Consider the following 16,672-nt stretch of genomic DNA (forward strand, 5'->3'; position numbering starts at 1 on the left):
TTTCACACCTGCTGTTTGGGAATACACTTAGGATACCTAATAACTTTGCAGTGCAGTTCCTTCAAAGCTCCAAAGCTGATCAAAAACATCATCTGGTGAAGAGGTAAGGAATATGGGTCCATTCCCCAGATAGTGTAAAAGCAGTGGATCTCAAGTGGGGTCAAAAAATGTACTGTACTAAGAACTAATGTTAAATTTTTCAATAATATCCTTGAAAAGGATGGAGGAAATTGGGGATTGGTGCCCTCCCTTGTTGCACAGGTGCATGTCAGCATTGAAAAGTGCTTATCTTAGTTCTTGGAAGATTAACTAAATGTAAAAGATGCAATTTATAATACTAAAAACAAGAATCATGATATACAGGGCAAGAGCAGTTAAGCACCTACACATTTTAATACCAGCTGTGTCTGCAAACTGTCAGCCCTAAAAGGTCACTAAAATAATCTGGCCCTTTATCAAGAGCAAACTCCTGCTGATTGATAATGCTGAATACCTGATGCTAATTCCAGTCATCGCTACAAGGTAAATTAACCCTTTCCTGAACATCATAAGTGCTGCCTGTGATATATGAGCTGTCTTTATGCAAATTCTGTTCTTTTCCCATCAAAGGCATTTTCAGTTAATTCTCTAGCTCTTTAACAAACTTTTCATCTTGTTGCTATTTTACCTTCACACCTACTGCCCTATCTTCATGAGGCTAAGATATAAGCACTAGCTGGGTTTGGAGGAGAAATAGGATCAAGTATCATTTACAGGTCCCTTACAGAGGGCCCTGTCGCTATCAGGTGCCAAAATACTCAGCTCCCCTTAACTGCAACGTGAGATAGCAGTGACTTCACCAACAGCATTTGGCTTTTTTCACCTTTGGGTCCCTCACAGACTCCTGCAGACATCAGCAACAGTTTCATAAAGGAGAAGGGATTTTGATAACTTATACACAAGAGCACAGGAGGTTATCAGCTCTAGTGACAGAGCTGCAGACCTGCCCATAGGGAAGATAAGGTCCCTTGTATGTCTTAACCAGCTAAACAACATCCCACAGGGTTTCACATCCCATGTGCTGGGTGATAGCTGCAAACACATCCCTCTGATAAAAAGTCATGTCCTTTGCTAAAGCTTCAAACCCAGTGACACAAGGGGGCTTCGCAATAAATAGATTCCCCTGAAATAATTGTTTTATGTGACAGGTTATTCCTAACAGGTTTCAAATGCTCGAGACTTCAGTCAATACCTGACTCTACAGCTCTTGCTATCACTGCCCTTTTTGATTTCCTTTGGTTTTCTTTCCTTGAGATCAAGGTGATCTATTTTTAGTGCAGGGACTGGTTAAGTGAGGAGTTGCTATAGTGACAGATAGCTGATACAAACTTGAGTCCCACTGCAGTTCCTGGGGTTGAGAAAGGAACATTCCCCAGAGTGGGGCAGCAGCTGGGGGTGCCCAGACACTGCTCAGCTCAGGGGGCATTAAAAACTGCCCAGGACTCTCAAAGTGATGCTTAACGCATATGAAACAGCCAGAAGGCAGCCTGGGTACCTGTTTTAGGAAACACACACATCTTGCTGCCTCTGTTGGCCCAGTAAATGTGCTGGTGTTGGTCTCAGCTTTGCAATGGTCCCCTTCTCCAACTCAGCTGCACAAATACATCCACCAAGAAGTCACTCTGTTCTTGAATGTTCATCAAAACAAGAACAATTTTGTGCGTGCATCGAGAATTCCATAGGAAAAGGTGTACAGCCACAATAGTTGAAACTCCAGCTTTCCTTGCAACTGAACAACTGAGCATCACAGAAATGCTGGTTGGGAAGGATGTCTGGAGACCCCTTCTTCCACGTCCCACCCAAAAACAGGTCTAGTATCAACCAAGACCAGGTCAACCATGGCTTTGATTAGAAGACTCTTAAAAATCTCTTAGGATAGAGGCCACAGCCTCTCTAGGTTACCTGTGCCAATACCACACCAACCTCTTGAGGCAGTTTTTGCTGAATCTGATCCTCCTCAGGAACAAATTCTTGCCTTGTCCTCCTTATTTTACCATCTGTGACTACTAAGGAGACTTTGGCTCTATCACCTTTGAAACTGCTCTTCAGAGAGTTGCAAGTTGCTATTAAAGTGCACTTTAGTTTTCTCTCTGCTGGACAAAAAAATACCAAACAACCCTGCCAGTTTCCTCAGCCTCTCCTCACAGATCCCAAAACATCTGCTGTAGGTCACAAAACATTTTGACAGCCCTTCAGGAAAACCCTCTTCAGTTTCCCAGCCTCCTTCTGTCCTTCTGTTGAGGGGGAACCAGAAACTGGACACGCTATTCCAGGTACAGCCCAGCAGGCCAAGGTGGAGGGGGATAATAACTCCCCAGACTGGATTGCTCCATTCCTCCTGATGTAACCCAGTATGTGGTTCACCTGCTGATAGTGACAGCACATTTCTGGATCGTTTTCCAGATTATATCCACCACAACCCCAAGTCCTGGGATGCCTGACTCTCTGGGAGTCAGGACCCAGCATGTCCTGCTGCAGGCTCACCTCACCACCCAGGTCCCTGATGAACATTACCAGTCCCCATACTGTTCCCTGGATATTAACTACCCCTAAATTCAGTAATGCAATTAGGTCCCTCGGGAAATGCCAACATTACTCCAGCTTCTCATCCTTTTAACTCAGTCCTCCTCTCAAGGAGACTGGTGCAACCCTCACCTCTGAGCACCTATCCAACTACTGTACTCATTGTACCAAGAACCCTTCCACTGCAAGCTTTCCATCTCCTTCATGTCTCGGTTTGACTTGCCATCTCATTTATGCCCCATCTCTATTTCTTAAACTGATTTATTGCCCTGTTCTTGTTTATTATCCCTAATTATACTCTGTACAAGCAGTAAAAGTGTCAGAAAATCATCTGTTCCTCTCCAGGAGCATCGCCCTCCAGGAAAGGCAGGATTGTCACAGGGATCCTGGATTCACTACCATCATTCTTACTCTGACTGAAATAAAACCACAGGGCCAGATGGGCAGGATCTGTTAAACAATACGATGACTGTAGCTCTGAGTGTGTCAAAAGGGTCCTTGTTGTCCCACAGGGAACAAAGCACTGGAAAGCAGCTGTTTTCCAACGACTGGAAAAAACTCTGAAGAAACAACAGGATGGTATTAATGTCAGCTAATCCCATCACTCCTCCTCCAGCTGAGTTGCCCTGACTTTATCAAAGGAAGAGCAGAAAAAGGACAGAACGGGAACTCTCCAGTGCAAGTGCTGGGGTCTGTCCTTAAACCAAGTAAGGATGTGTGACCTTTCCAGCAGGGAGAATTTGGGCCCCTGAGCCAAGCCTGCCAGCTGCACCACGATATCTCACAGAGCAGCCCTTCACCTCCCGAAAGCGAAGCCTTCATATGTCAGTGTGACTCTGGAATGACAATCAAATGGCTGAAACAATTTCAAGGCGTTCAATCTCAGCATTATGAGCACTTTCAAGTCCTTGAACTGCTTTTAGGTTGGGCAAGAATAGAGGTGAAAGTAGAAAACAGCTGAATCTTGGAAATTCCTGGGATTTGCTGATCCACTAAACCTGACAAACAAACTGCCTTAACAACATCTTTGAAATTGCACTCTTGGGCAATTCACTGAAACTTTGAGCAAGGAGTCAAAACATTGATCTCTAATTAAACAAAAATGCCCACTTGCCTAAATGCTACTGTCAAGTGCAATTTTAGGTTGTAAAAAGACAGACCTAGGCTTGAAATTTGCTTTTAAAGTCTGACAACAGGATTTGTAATATAGTTGCATGGGAGTATAAATAAATTGTGGTCTAGCTTAGCACATTCAAATAAGTAGAAAGTCAGTCTAGGACAACAGCTTTTCATGCAGATATTCTTTTGAAGTGAGAACCCTTGGAAAGTACAGGGAAAGTGGGGAAAAATCATCTCTATGCTACTCTCAACTGGTGTAATAAGGATGAGAGAGGAGGCATGAAAATATGTAATTCCAGTGACTTTTAGTACGTAGGCTGTGACCCCCCAGCATCCATCTTGAAGGCACTCCAGGCTGTGTTCATTAAACTGAGGTGCCACAAATGAAAGTCTTATCTACACTATTTTATCTCAGACTCAAAAATGAATCAGATATTTATTCATATGAGAAATAACAGAGATAGTGTTCTGGCCTTATGTACATATCAGAAATTACTTGTTACCTGAAGATAACAGAAGTGGAGGATGGAAGAATGAAATACTGATAAATACATAAATATTATTTGCTGTCACAAAAAGGAAGGATCTGTACCCTCTTTCACTCACAGTCAGTTCCCAGCTTCCTTCTATCTCAATTTCTCCGTTTCCACTTCAATGAACTCCTCCCCATACTTGCATTTCATATCTTTGCTTAGATTCAATCCCAAGATTTGCTTTTCATTTCTTTCTCTCGGGAATAACAGTTATCCCACTTTTTAAATAACACTATTTGAATAATTGCAGAATTACAGGAAAGTGTCCTTCACACAGTTAATAATGAAGCCTTTCTGCTGTTGCTGTGTCTGGGGGAAAAACACCTGCACCCACAAGTAGCAACAAGGACCAGAACCACATGAACTCCTCCCAGATGGGAGGTCTCCCTGCCCAAAAACCTGCACAGTTTGTAAAGCAGCCCATTGAAAGGGAGGCTTGGCCCTGCTGCTCTCACCATGTTGTTGACAAGAGCATGTCAGTGCTGAGTAATGCAGTCATTTATAGTAATACAGATATTTTTGACCAAATTTTGTGATGAGACACACAGAGCTTTCTGGAGCAGGACTGGGAAGAAGAGTCAGTGGGCAGATTCATTTGCAGTACTGATCTGAAAATTTGTGCCTTGAGAACACACTGTATTTTTACAGGTCTAACCTGCCCTTCAGGCAAAAATAACTTATTTGAAAATAAATTACTCAGAGAATTTGCATTCTTGGACAACTCATCACAAGGGCAGAGTCTATGTCTCCTTTAAGCTTGCAAAGGGCTGCAGAGGCAGGATGCTGCACTCTGTTCAATACACCTCCATTTCAGTTTCCACCAAATCAGTGGAGATCTTATGGGGTTTATTAATGTCTGAATTGACAGGTGCCTTCTTGAAAACACCTTGCTGCTTCTACTGATTCATGCCAGAGCTCTTTTCCCCTCATTCAGTATGCCTCAAAACTGTGCACAAAGCCAGGATGTGCCAGAAAGCACCAGGACAGTGACAGAAGGAAGCAGAAAACAGCAAATTAAGAAGTCTCAAACATTTAATCAGGCTTGTCACTGCTTTTCTCCTACCCAACAACCAACTACAGAAATTTCACAGCTTCCAGGTCTCGGTGCTCTCTGTAGAACAAGATTAATCAGTACTGCTCAGCTGGGGCTGCACATCTTCTAAAATCACTGTCAGCTCAACAGAGCATGAAAACCAATAGAGAAAATCATTAACAAACCAAAGCTGTCTCAGTTTCTCATGCCCAGTCTCTGATGATGGTGGTTTTAAGCTGCTTTACTGGAGCAACAGGATTTTGCTTTTTCAGTTCATTTATGGCAGTGCTGGAACATGCAGAAATTCCTTTATTCTTATTTATTTCTCCAGATTTTTTTCACTATGATTTCTCCCCCACTGCCTCATAACAAAAACATCCCACCAGAATGAGAAAAATAAATATCTCTGATCCTCCCACAAACAGCACCACCCACTTTGGGGTGAAGCGTTGGGTGAGCTGCAGCTCTCCAGGCTGAAAGAGGAGATAAAATCCTGTTTCTTTTTTGCACCTGCTTCTCCATGCTGTTTTCACCCTGTACTTCTCCCACGTTTTCTGTCCCTGTTCTCAGGCTTGTGCCAATGGATGGTGATGATAGGCAGCCTGAATTATCCCCTGGGTTTTCATTTGCACTTGGAGAGGCTGTGAAGCACCAACTCTTCGGTTTGGTGTAAGTCCCTGCCCCATGGACAGCTGTATGAACTGGTCACATCCAATGGCACGTTACCTGCACATGGTGATCACGGATGCAGTCACCACATCCCCATTCTTGGGAAAGAAGAACATTTTCCCTGCTCAACACACGAACCACACCCACACCCAACCCCTGGGGTCTGGGAAGGACCATGACAAGAGATGGAAGAAGCCCCTTGAGTTGTTGACTGAGAGGCGAAGATATTTCCCTTTAGGTTGAGTATTTAAGGACAACCCACAGCACCTCCCAGATGTGCTCTAGAGCCTCAGCAGCCCTCCATTCCATGGTGGTTACAGAGACATGAGATAAAATATGCACTAAGTTATGAAGTGACTCTGGGACCACCTGATTCATGAGGGGCTGAAGCATCTTTGCAGTTGTGTTTATTGGGGTCTGAGACATCCAGCAGGCTCACTCCTAGTTTAGTCCTAATATGCACCTGATTATAACAACTGCCAGGGAGATTATCCTCAAGAGTGCCCTTGAGGTGGGACAGGAAAGGGGCTGAGAGATGGCACCAAGGTATGCTTGGAACCCCTTGGACCTGGCTTGTTGGGCCTCAGCTTTGGCACCTGATGATTAAAAGCCACCTGATTTAAGTAACAAACCCCAAGAGGAGCAGCATGGACAAGGAGAAGCTCCTGGGCATTTCCATGCAGCAAAAAGTCTCCAAAACATGTGTTTTGAGGCTAAATGCCTGGCTCGAGGCAGCCCTGGTGCAGCCTCACAGCAGCCACATGAGCTGCAGAGTAATTCCTTCACTCTCATAACTTGGGTAGGGAAAAAAACCACTCTAAACATTACTTCTTTTGCATATGTCACTTAGTCTTTTGTGGAGTACATGGTGTTCTTTAAAAGGCAGAGCAATTAGCCTTTCTGAGGTCAAAAATTTTTAACCTTCAGAAATGCCACAGAGCCTATCCATTTACAGTACATCAGGCTGCGGCGTGAGCTGCCAGGAGAAGAAACTGCCAGTACCCAGCACAGCAACTGCAAGAGGAAGGAGGAAACTATGCAGTGGTGATCTAGAGGCTGGAGAAATTTTGGGTAATCCCTGTTCTCAGCCCTGCCAAAATCCTGTTGCATAAATCAGGTTCCCTGCTGTTTGGTGGACAGCTCAAGCTTTGAGGTCTCCGTGTTGGCTGCTCCTCTCCCAGAGCAAACTGCAGGATCTCTGCATTCACTCCTGCTCTCATTTGCTCCTGGTACTCATTCATATTTTTCTCCTTTTCCTCTCTGTGTGTTCTTTGCTTCTGCTTGCATTCAGGTCTCCCCTTGCTGTTCACTTGGAATAAAAGGACTGTAAGGCTCCAAACCCAGGGAATTACAGAGATGACCATCCTTGGCAATGCCAATCTTTATTTCTCTATCAGGATGCAACCTCTGCATCAATGCAGAGGAGGGAAGGGTTTAGCTCAACTGATACACAGAAGAATGGTACTGCTTGATAATTTTAGTTGCAGTGGCCTGATGGCATCTAGCCCTGGGAAGTCAAGAAGCTGCACTGGCCCAATCCTATTTACAAGGACTCAAGGATTCTTCCTTAAAACCCTTATAGAAGCGGCCAAGAAAAATTAAACATTCCAAATTCAACCAGTCCAGATGTCAAATTTCCCCTTTTGGGTAAATATCAGGGGATATTTTCCTGTTTCTTTTCCCACCCCTTTTCTGAATACAATTTGAGCTCATTCAGCAACAGGGAGGCTGCTGTCATTAATTTCTCACCCCTGATGGTAGATGACAACCAAATGGGATGTGCTGGTGTGTGATCAACCCTGAGGAGCCACCAAGCCTGGCTGCTACCAGCACGCCTGCACACACTAATACTGATCATAAAACCTGCTGACTGCCAGCAGTTCCCTTGAAAGCTGCTCATAAAGTGTTTATTGAGGCCTAATAGCTACAAGATACAGATTAAATGTAGCACATAATGCAAAGGTTTTGTTTTGACATTTTCCAGCAATTAATTAAGGCCATTGGGGTGGAGGGCATGAGGGGAAGGCATTTGCAAGTGTGTTCACCTGTTCCCTGAAAGGAACCCAGAATCTGTTGGGATGGCAGAGGCAATCCCCACAGCAGGGTATCCAAGGAATACAGTAACTCAGACACACCCCGTTTGATTTTTTCCACCCCTGTGATTTGGTAGTTCTCTGTTGATGATGGAAGCGCAGGGAGCTCACCTGGTCACACTCTTACAAGAATGGCATCTGCAAAATCTGTAAAGTAAAAACTGTACAGAAAACAGCCTGGTGCTCACTGTGTATCACTGGAGTGGGCCACAAAGCTGGAATAATAGGAATGAGGAGAAGAAGGAGCAAGTATTTTGGCACTGCTGGCATTATATCTCCAATTCTTTTATATAACTCTGTCACAAACAGTACCGTTCATATAGTCAGGTTTTTTGGTGCAGAACAAATTCTCTTCTCCATGGAGGGAGTTGAGGACAAAGTTTAGAGTTACCACAAAGGAAGCAGACATGCAACACTATGTTTAGTAGTTCCAGCAGTGAATCCTTTTGCAGATACTGGCTATTCCCCTCTGAAATCACAATAAGACAGTGAATTAGTGGTCCAAAGTGCCGTTCAACATTCAATCAACAAATTGCATGGACGTTTCTATCCTACATGAGAATTTAGGATGTTTAATTAGAAATTTGGGAAGGAATTTTATGTATTTAAGATAAATATTCCCCTTCTCAGCATAAACCCTGAGACCTGTCTTTGTGCATGTTGCTGACACTGTGAAACTCCAGACCTGGGTCATTTCTCATTCACAGCACCTTGACCATCCTACCATTCTCTGGTGGGTTTAGGGAAACACAGAACAAGACACAGTAAACAGTTTTAGATTTAAAACCACTTAACTGTACACAACAGGAACAAAAGCAGAAATATTTGCATGGATTACAACTTTAAAATCACACAATCAATCATTAAATAAATTGGAAAACATTAAATAGAAAACCAAGGCCCCTGGGCAGCCATCCATCCAACAGCTGTAATTTCCCATCACTAAATGTACATGTGCATGTCCACACTGTCCAGCACTACTCCTAGTTTCATCATTCTGCTGGATTTGGCACAGTGACTCCTGATTAATAAAGAGTAAAAGAGCCTTGCTTACCCCTTGCACATGTCAGCCTCTCTAAACTGAGCCTTATTAAGCTGGTTCAGTGTAACATCAGTTTTAACCCTCTGAGTCACAGAACAGAATTGCTCAGTAACATTCACAGTCTTCAGAGAACCAGCTACCACTAGTCCATATAGGAAATGCATTAAAATTGGTATTTCTCCATTATTAAGAGAAAACACAGATCCTGTTGAAAAATCCCCTTTCTACTGACCAGCTGATCCCTGTGTGACACACAGATACTCTCTGACACACACAGCTCTGCACCTGTAATGGAGCTAATACTCTGTGACCAGGAAAAGCTTTTGATTAAGAGAGAACAGTCCCTAATTGTAACTCAAACACAATTATACTGATAACTGCAGTATCAGAAATACGTTTTTAAATGCATTAGTTACAAGACCGATAAGAATTTTTTTCTCTACTTAAAATTAATGTTTCAACAGATATTATTAGGCCTAACTTAGGATTTAGTTATTATTTTTCAGTTAAAGTAACATCAGGCAACAGCCCCTTCTGAACGCCATAGGATTTACTGTAGAGTTTCCTGTAACACCACGCTTTTCCTAAAGGTTATGGCAGATGTGTGTTACAGGTGTCAGCTCAGATTTTCATCTGTTGTGCAAACCAACACCAAAATAACCTCCATGAAACAAATGCACGATTCAGTCAGTGAAACTGGGAAGCACCACATTGTGGCTCAATTATTCACTATCACCCTCTGCCAAAGAGCAGTGTCCCTCCTTTCTGGACGCAGAGGGTCCTTACCAGACAGGCCCTGGGGGTCGGAGTGGCGCCTTTCCAAGATTTTGCATCGCTCCTTTCTCTTCTTGCTCCCTCTGAAGCTGCCAAAACGCTTCATGAGCTGCAACATGCACTCGTGTGGTCACAGCTGTCGCTCATGCCCGGGCTTGGAGAAAAAAAAAATCAGCACGAGGGGCAAGGCGAGGTGTCGTTTACACCAAAAGCCCAGGTGTGATAAAATAAATTTCCAGAAAGACAGTGTGGCTGAAAAAGAGTCCAGCTGGCCAAGAGCTCAGCTCTGAGGTGCCTGGGTCCCTTCGTGGAGAGCTGTCCTGCAGCAGGCTGCTGACCCTTGCTCGCCAGGCGCTTCCAGCCTTAATTCCGGCATGCGGTAACTGCCCTGCAAGTCTGTGTGGACATGGGGAGAAGTTCAAAGTCTGCCCAGCTTGCAGCCACAGAGCTCTTATACAGCAGCTGTCAGGAGTCTTGGAGACCAAAACAATGTTTCCCAGTGGAGCAGCTCATGTGGAAAAGGTCAGGAGCCGCCTGATAAGCTCCCTTGTATAAAAAATACTGACTGTGCAAAGGAGCCACCAGCCCTCTTGAAGGGAACTGTCATGTGCAGCTTGGCATGATGACTCCTTCAACAGGCTGTAAAAGGAAACCACCCCTGGCCAGACAATTCCTGGCAGCAGAATCCCAGGCGCTCTGGCACCACAACGTGACATCACCCAACTATTTTGATTCACGTGTGCAGGGTCTTGGGAGTGACAGGAGAGCCCAGCTGACTGTCCATGAGCTCCAGAACACTCAGCCCTCCACAGCTAATGACTAATGGATTCATGGGATTGAGCTCCTGCCAATTCATAAAAAGAAGGCTGATGCTTTCTGGAAAACGTAGCTGGAGTGATGGGCTGGATCTTCTCTGTGACATGCCCTCCCTATGCTGCACCTATCCCTGTGCTCACTGTAGATTGCTCTGCTCAAATTCTCTTTCTGCAAAGCAAAAGGCACCAGCACGGCTGTTTGTAACACAGCTAAATCTACCTCGTGGTCTTTTCAATGAGACAAACATGCACGAGGCTGTTGCTCATCCCAATCAGTCAGGCTGTATGATGATGTTAATCTCTGAGTCTGTACATTCAGAGCTGCTTATTTTAGGAAAGGGTTGATCATCGTGGGCTGGATCTTGAGCAGCTGGAAAGGGGTGCAAGCATGATCCAAGCCATGGTCAAACCATCGTAGCCAACCTTCCTAAGACTAGAGTAAATGCTCTGTTAAATCAAAAGGTTTTTTTAAAGTTAGAGAGCATCATCCTTTCCTCTGGAAACCACTACATTGTGAAGCTCAGCTCTTTCAAAAATCTAACCCTATATGAGTAATGAGAGTCTTATCTTTTTAATTCCTAGGAGGAATTGAAGGTTACATTACCTTTTTCCTCTACAAAGAAACACAACTTCTTCCTTGTGCCCATGATTGCTTCTGGGACTTAATGTCATTAGGAAGGAAAACAAAGCCCAGCCTTGAATACTGCAGAAAAGGCCTTTATCAACACAGATTCCTTGCAAGCTCTGTTTTTTCAGAAAGTTGCATTAATGCAAGGATGTCTTGGGCCTTCAGGGACCCTGACAATATGTGCAGAGGTGACAGCAGGTTCCTCTGTCATCTTCAGCTACCAGAGGCTTCCCCAAGTCTACCCTGTGGAGAACGTGGAAGAAGACAGTGCAGAGGACACCACTATTCTTTCACCTAGCAACTGAAATAATCAAATTATTACCAAGACAATTACCTTCCACACAAGGCTCTGAACTGATATCCAAGTGAGGCACGATGATAATTAACGTGAAGCTGTTCCCAGACTTACCCCTCCTGACTAGTCCTCCCACTGCCTTTTACCTTCATCTCTGTGGCCCTGTTTCAGCTCTGCAAGTGAACATATTGTTAACCAACAATCCTTGGCATAAAATCTCCTGTCAGCACAGTGTGTTTACAAAGCCCCTTCTCCAGCCCCTCCCTTGAGGCTAACTGCTCACCCAGTGCAGAGGAGAAGCAAATGGAGCAAAATGGAGTTGAGGAATTAGCAGGGGCAAGTTTCTGTGTTACTTAAGTATTTGGTTTAATGTAGCTGTAGGAAGTCTTAAGCTCTGCACACCCTATCTGGCTTTGTGTGACCAGCACATTTACCTCTGCAACTTCACCTGCACCATCCCCTTCCTTCACTCAGCCATGCTCATGGCACCACGACTGAAAGCAGCTGCAGTGGGACAAGCTCTGCCTCTCCCCACAAGCACATTTCACGTGCTGATTCTCAACCTACTTCCATAAGTACTTCCCACCTGAAAACCACCTCCCTAAAACCAAACCTGGATTCTCCTTGCTGCAAACTGAGTCTAGTCATTCTTCTCTCATTCACCATGCACATGGAGAACAGAGCCTTCCTTTCTGATCCAGAGTCACACCTGGCATATTTGACAACTGTTACTTAGTTCCCTTTCCAGCCTTCACTTGGCCAAAAACAAAAGACGTGCTCTCTTCAGCCCTAATGCAGTCTGAATCTCAAGCTCCCTCTATTTCGGAAAAGCATTCCTCATTCTTCAGTGGTCAAAGGATTGCTAGGAATGACTTAATGTTATCAGAAAGCAAAAAATTAAAATCCCTTTTTAATGAGGTAAGAATTGCTATTGCTTCAGCATGGAAACAGCTCCCTTTTTGATAGAAATCAAGGATGAAGAGTCACTGATGACCTTTTCAGGCAGGGCCATTGCACCAGGAGGGCTCATTTCCCCTTATAAAGGGAAGCAGCAAGACTCTAATGTTTCTACACAGAGCTACCAGAAAATGAAACAACACTGTTTAACAACTGAATTTCACAGTAATTTGTTAAAAAAGCACTAAGTGTTTTGAGTATAATCAGTCTGTCTCCCACAGCTAATGGTCTAGCTGATTCTTGCACATTTACACCAGGTACTACATCTTCTTAATGATTCCAGTGCAAGTATCTGTAAAACTAATAATAAAAAGCTGTGCTTCAAAGTGTTCCTTTGGGGCCATCTATGTTCTGGAGATTGAAAACACAAATCCTTTCCATCCCTTCCAAACAACCATGAAATGGACTCTTGTCAAGCTACATTAAATTCTCCCAAATTAGTTATCCCATATTATGGTTTTTTAGCTGCATAAGCATAACACCATGCCCCTCCAAAAATCCTACATGAACTCACTCTGAGAGATACTAAGCAATGGGCGGCTTAATAAAACTATTTTTGGGGAAGGAGCAAACAAACACTGGTGTATGTGTGTGAAACACTTCCCTAGCTCCACTGTATCTGCAAAATCCCCATCCCTGGCTGGGCTCCCTCTTTTGATGCTTCTTGCTTTAAGTTCTCCATCTCTCAGGATAAAAGAACCTGCCCCCAGTGATTTGCCATGACTCTTCAGGCACAAACATAATAAAAATATTTTTTTTCTCTGGATGTGATGTGAAGATTTGTTCTATGAGCTAGAATTGAGGGTGAGTGTTCAGATTTGGCTACCAGATAGAAAATATGGAAGATGCCATCGCATCAAACAAGTGCAGCCACCAGATGTCAGAGCTTTGAAACACAAACTGATTAATCCATTTCACAGTGGTGTAAATTCTGTGCCATGGCAAAAATACTCTAAATACTGATATTTCAAACCATCTCCTCGGTTGCTTTTTACAGGAGCTGACATAAAAATGCAGCAGCAGAACACAGGGCAGGCAATGGAGATCAGTTAGAACTATCTAATTTATTCTGATGCGAAAATGGAAAAAACAATGTTTTCCTCCTTGAAATTTAAGAGCTCATTTAGCTCAAAACAGGAAGGCTAAGAGGAATATGTATCCTCTTAGTGACAATTACTGTTTGAACTGGCTGCTGACTGCAAATCAGCAAAACCAAGTATTTCCCTTTCCTCATTGCTGAGGATTTCCTTGTTCAAAATGCCCTCTGTTTTTGTCATTGTTAAGAGAAATAAAGTTCAGATCCATGTTCAGAAAGGTAAAGCGTGAATCATGCTTGCCTTTCTCTGCCATGTTGTCTTAAAAGTTTCCCTAACTTGGATTTTTTTTTTCCTGATTTTCGTTTTTAAACCTCTACATAATGATGTTGGCAAAATTGAACATTTTCTAATGCTGTCAGTGGTGCTGGCACATGCTTGCACATCTTACAGCACCAGACTGATCTTAACTACAACCATATTTCATTTAAATATAAAATGTGGAAATTATTTCAAAATAACATGCAAATAAATATGTAAAAGAGAAAAAAAAGCCTCTTGAGTCCAGGTGATGCAATGCACAGTAACAAAAAGCCTGTTTAGCCTTAACACCATTTGCAGGCTGGTTCAACAGAACATATAGCCCATGTTTCCAAAGAGAAACACAAACTACCACTTTCTCCATCTGGTCCAAGCCCAGCTCACACTCCATAAAAGAACTGCAAGTTTATGACTCCAAGCTGGGCTCAATTACTTGCTATAATCATAACCAAGTGTTTCCCTGTAAGGAGTTATCACCCCCCTTTTTTAGTACTACTTCATGCTGCTCTCACTATACGTTAAGAAAGCTTTCGATCTCTGAAAAATCTGTCAGAAAAATCTAGAAGTTTAATTTCATTTCTTTCTAGCAGTCCCCTAAGTTGCACACTATATTCCCCAGAACTCTTGGTAAATTACTTATAAATTACCTCCTGGCCTCTTTATGATGTTGAGCTTGTAACACAACCCAGCAGGAATAGGAGTAACAGCGATGGTAGTGTTGGCATGTTGGTGATTTCTAGTAAGAAAAACACTATTTCAGACCCAGAGCATCTATCCCAGAAGAGCAATAAGCTGGGACTGATGACTATGATCCCATCCAAATGATAATTTTATCATTTCCCCACATCCTTCTAATAAACTTGGTGCATATGTTTCCAGCACTCACTTCTTCAACAATTTCAGATCTTATTGTGAAAAATGGAGCTGTTTTTAAATGCATCACAATCTGGCTGTGCTCAAAATATGAAAACAGTATTCAATCCAGGAAGTACAAGATGTCTGGTGACAACACCACTTCTAAAATTTAGTAAGTCCTCAGCTAAAGAAAAACAGCTCAGCAGTAACTTAAAAAAAACAAACCAAACCAAACAAAATAAGAAAAAGCAAAATAAAAAACAAAAAAAACCTCAATAACAGCAAAAAACCTCCCCAAACAAACAAACAAGGAAAAACAACCAAAAAATTCCCAACAACACACACAAAAAACGAGCAACCCATAAACCCAAAACAGTAGAGATAATAAGTTCCTTAGAAGCATTTTCCACTTGGGCTTTTCTCATGTCTTCTTAATTCTTTCTTCTTGCTCCTATCAAGTCTTTCAAATATATTGATCCACAAAACCTTCAGAAAGGAGATAGCATTCACTGGAACATCACAAATCTCCTTTTTGTTCTCTTCTTGTCCTCCTTTCTTTACTGCTTCTTCACTTCTCATGCAGAATTGGAACAGATTAAATGACGTTAAAGTTAAAAATGGCATTGTAGGGCTGAACAAAATACCCCCTTCAGTTTAAATTAAAGTCTTAAGACCAGCACTGAATGGATCACAAAGGGAATGTCAGCAAATGAATTAAGACAGAGATTGCTCCAAAAAAGTGCTGTTAGGGAAGGCCAGCACCTGAAAAGTAAAATTCATACAACTATCCCAATACTGAAATCCCATGAAACATAAGAGAATAAAAAATCAGAGCATCACAGCTCTACAGAAATACAGGCCTGATCCTGTTTTCAGATATTTATCTGGAGAGAAGAGAAAAATTCACGGAATTATCAACAGTTGGCACCAGTGCTCAGCTGTCTTTGTGTGTCAACCAGTCACCTCAAAATGGCCCCAAAAACCCCATGCACAACCAGTCACCCCAAAATGACACATTGCTATGCCACAGTGGGTGAAATAGAGACATATATGCTTTCTATATGTATTACATACATAAAATCAGAGACAGTGGCCAGCAACATCCTATGAGACCTGTGAGACAACACAGAAATGCTGACTGAAGAGAAAATTGAACCACACCTTGAAAAGCTAAATGCTCAGCTAATGCTTGAGAAGCCTTTTCCATTCTGGCTCCAGCAGTTTCACTGATGACTCTCCCATTCCTCACTGATTAAAAATGGACCTCATAGTTCAGCTGCAAGGGAGCAGCAACTTCCAGAGGAATAAAACATTCCCTGTGAGTCTCAAGGGCAAAGGAGCATTTGTGTGCTTCTCCTGCTCTTTGGTGCTGTGATGGTTCAGAAGAACCTGAAACCCACATTGAGGTCACCTATAGGTGTTTACATAAATGTTATTTTGGCAGTGAAAGCAGGATCTTGTAGCACTGAGCTGAACTGCCCACTGAACTCAAGCTCAAAGCTAACAAAATCCCAAGGACAAGCCAGGGTATCCATGGGAAGGACTTCAACTAATTATACAGCCACTGCCAGTCTAGTTACATCAATGGCCAAGGACATCACACAGGACTCCATCCTGATGAACTAAACATAGGAGTGGTGCCAAGAGGGAAAATTCCTACAAGATCACCCAACGCTGCGTTCTTCATGCAAGTGGGATTACTTCAGCAAGGGGAATATAATAGAAAGGGAGGAATCTTCTGTATGCAGACAGGGACTGCACTGAAATCCACCCCCCTGCACAGTCTTTTTGAATTGCAACAAATCCCTTCATCTGTTCAAACTATCCTTAGCAAAATACAGTAGATCTTCAGGTTTTTAAAAAACAATACAAGGAATTAAAAAAAAAAAAAAGCAAACCTGCACCAAAAAAACCCCAAAAACATCCCCCAAAGAACCCCACA

General features: G+C 42.9%; 1 protein-coding gene across 6 annotated transcripts in view; it reads right to left on the minus strand.

The window, feature by feature from the left end:
• The window catches only part of PRKAG2 (protein kinase AMP-activated non-catalytic subunit gamma 2), a 156,529-nt gene that overhangs the window by 95,397 nt on the left and 44,460 nt on the right, over positions 1–16,672 (minus strand). Inside the window, exon 1 of one of the 6 annotated variants that reach the window (XM_062506220.1) lies at positions 9,838–9,943. The exons of the other annotated variants lie outside the window; for them this stretch is intronic. Within the exon in view, the coding sequence (XP_062362204.1) occupies positions 9,838–9,943 (106 nt within the window). Of the gene's footprint in view, positions 1–9,837; positions 9,944–16,672 lie in introns of those variants that run through there. 6 annotated transcript variants of the gene reach the window in all.

This window comes from Cinclus cinclus, chromosome 1, assembly GCF_963662255.1.
Source record: "Cinclus cinclus chromosome 1, bCinCin1.1, whole genome shotgun sequence".
Taxonomy (NCBI): domain Eukaryota; kingdom Metazoa; phylum Chordata; class Aves; order Passeriformes; family Cinclidae; genus Cinclus; species Cinclus cinclus.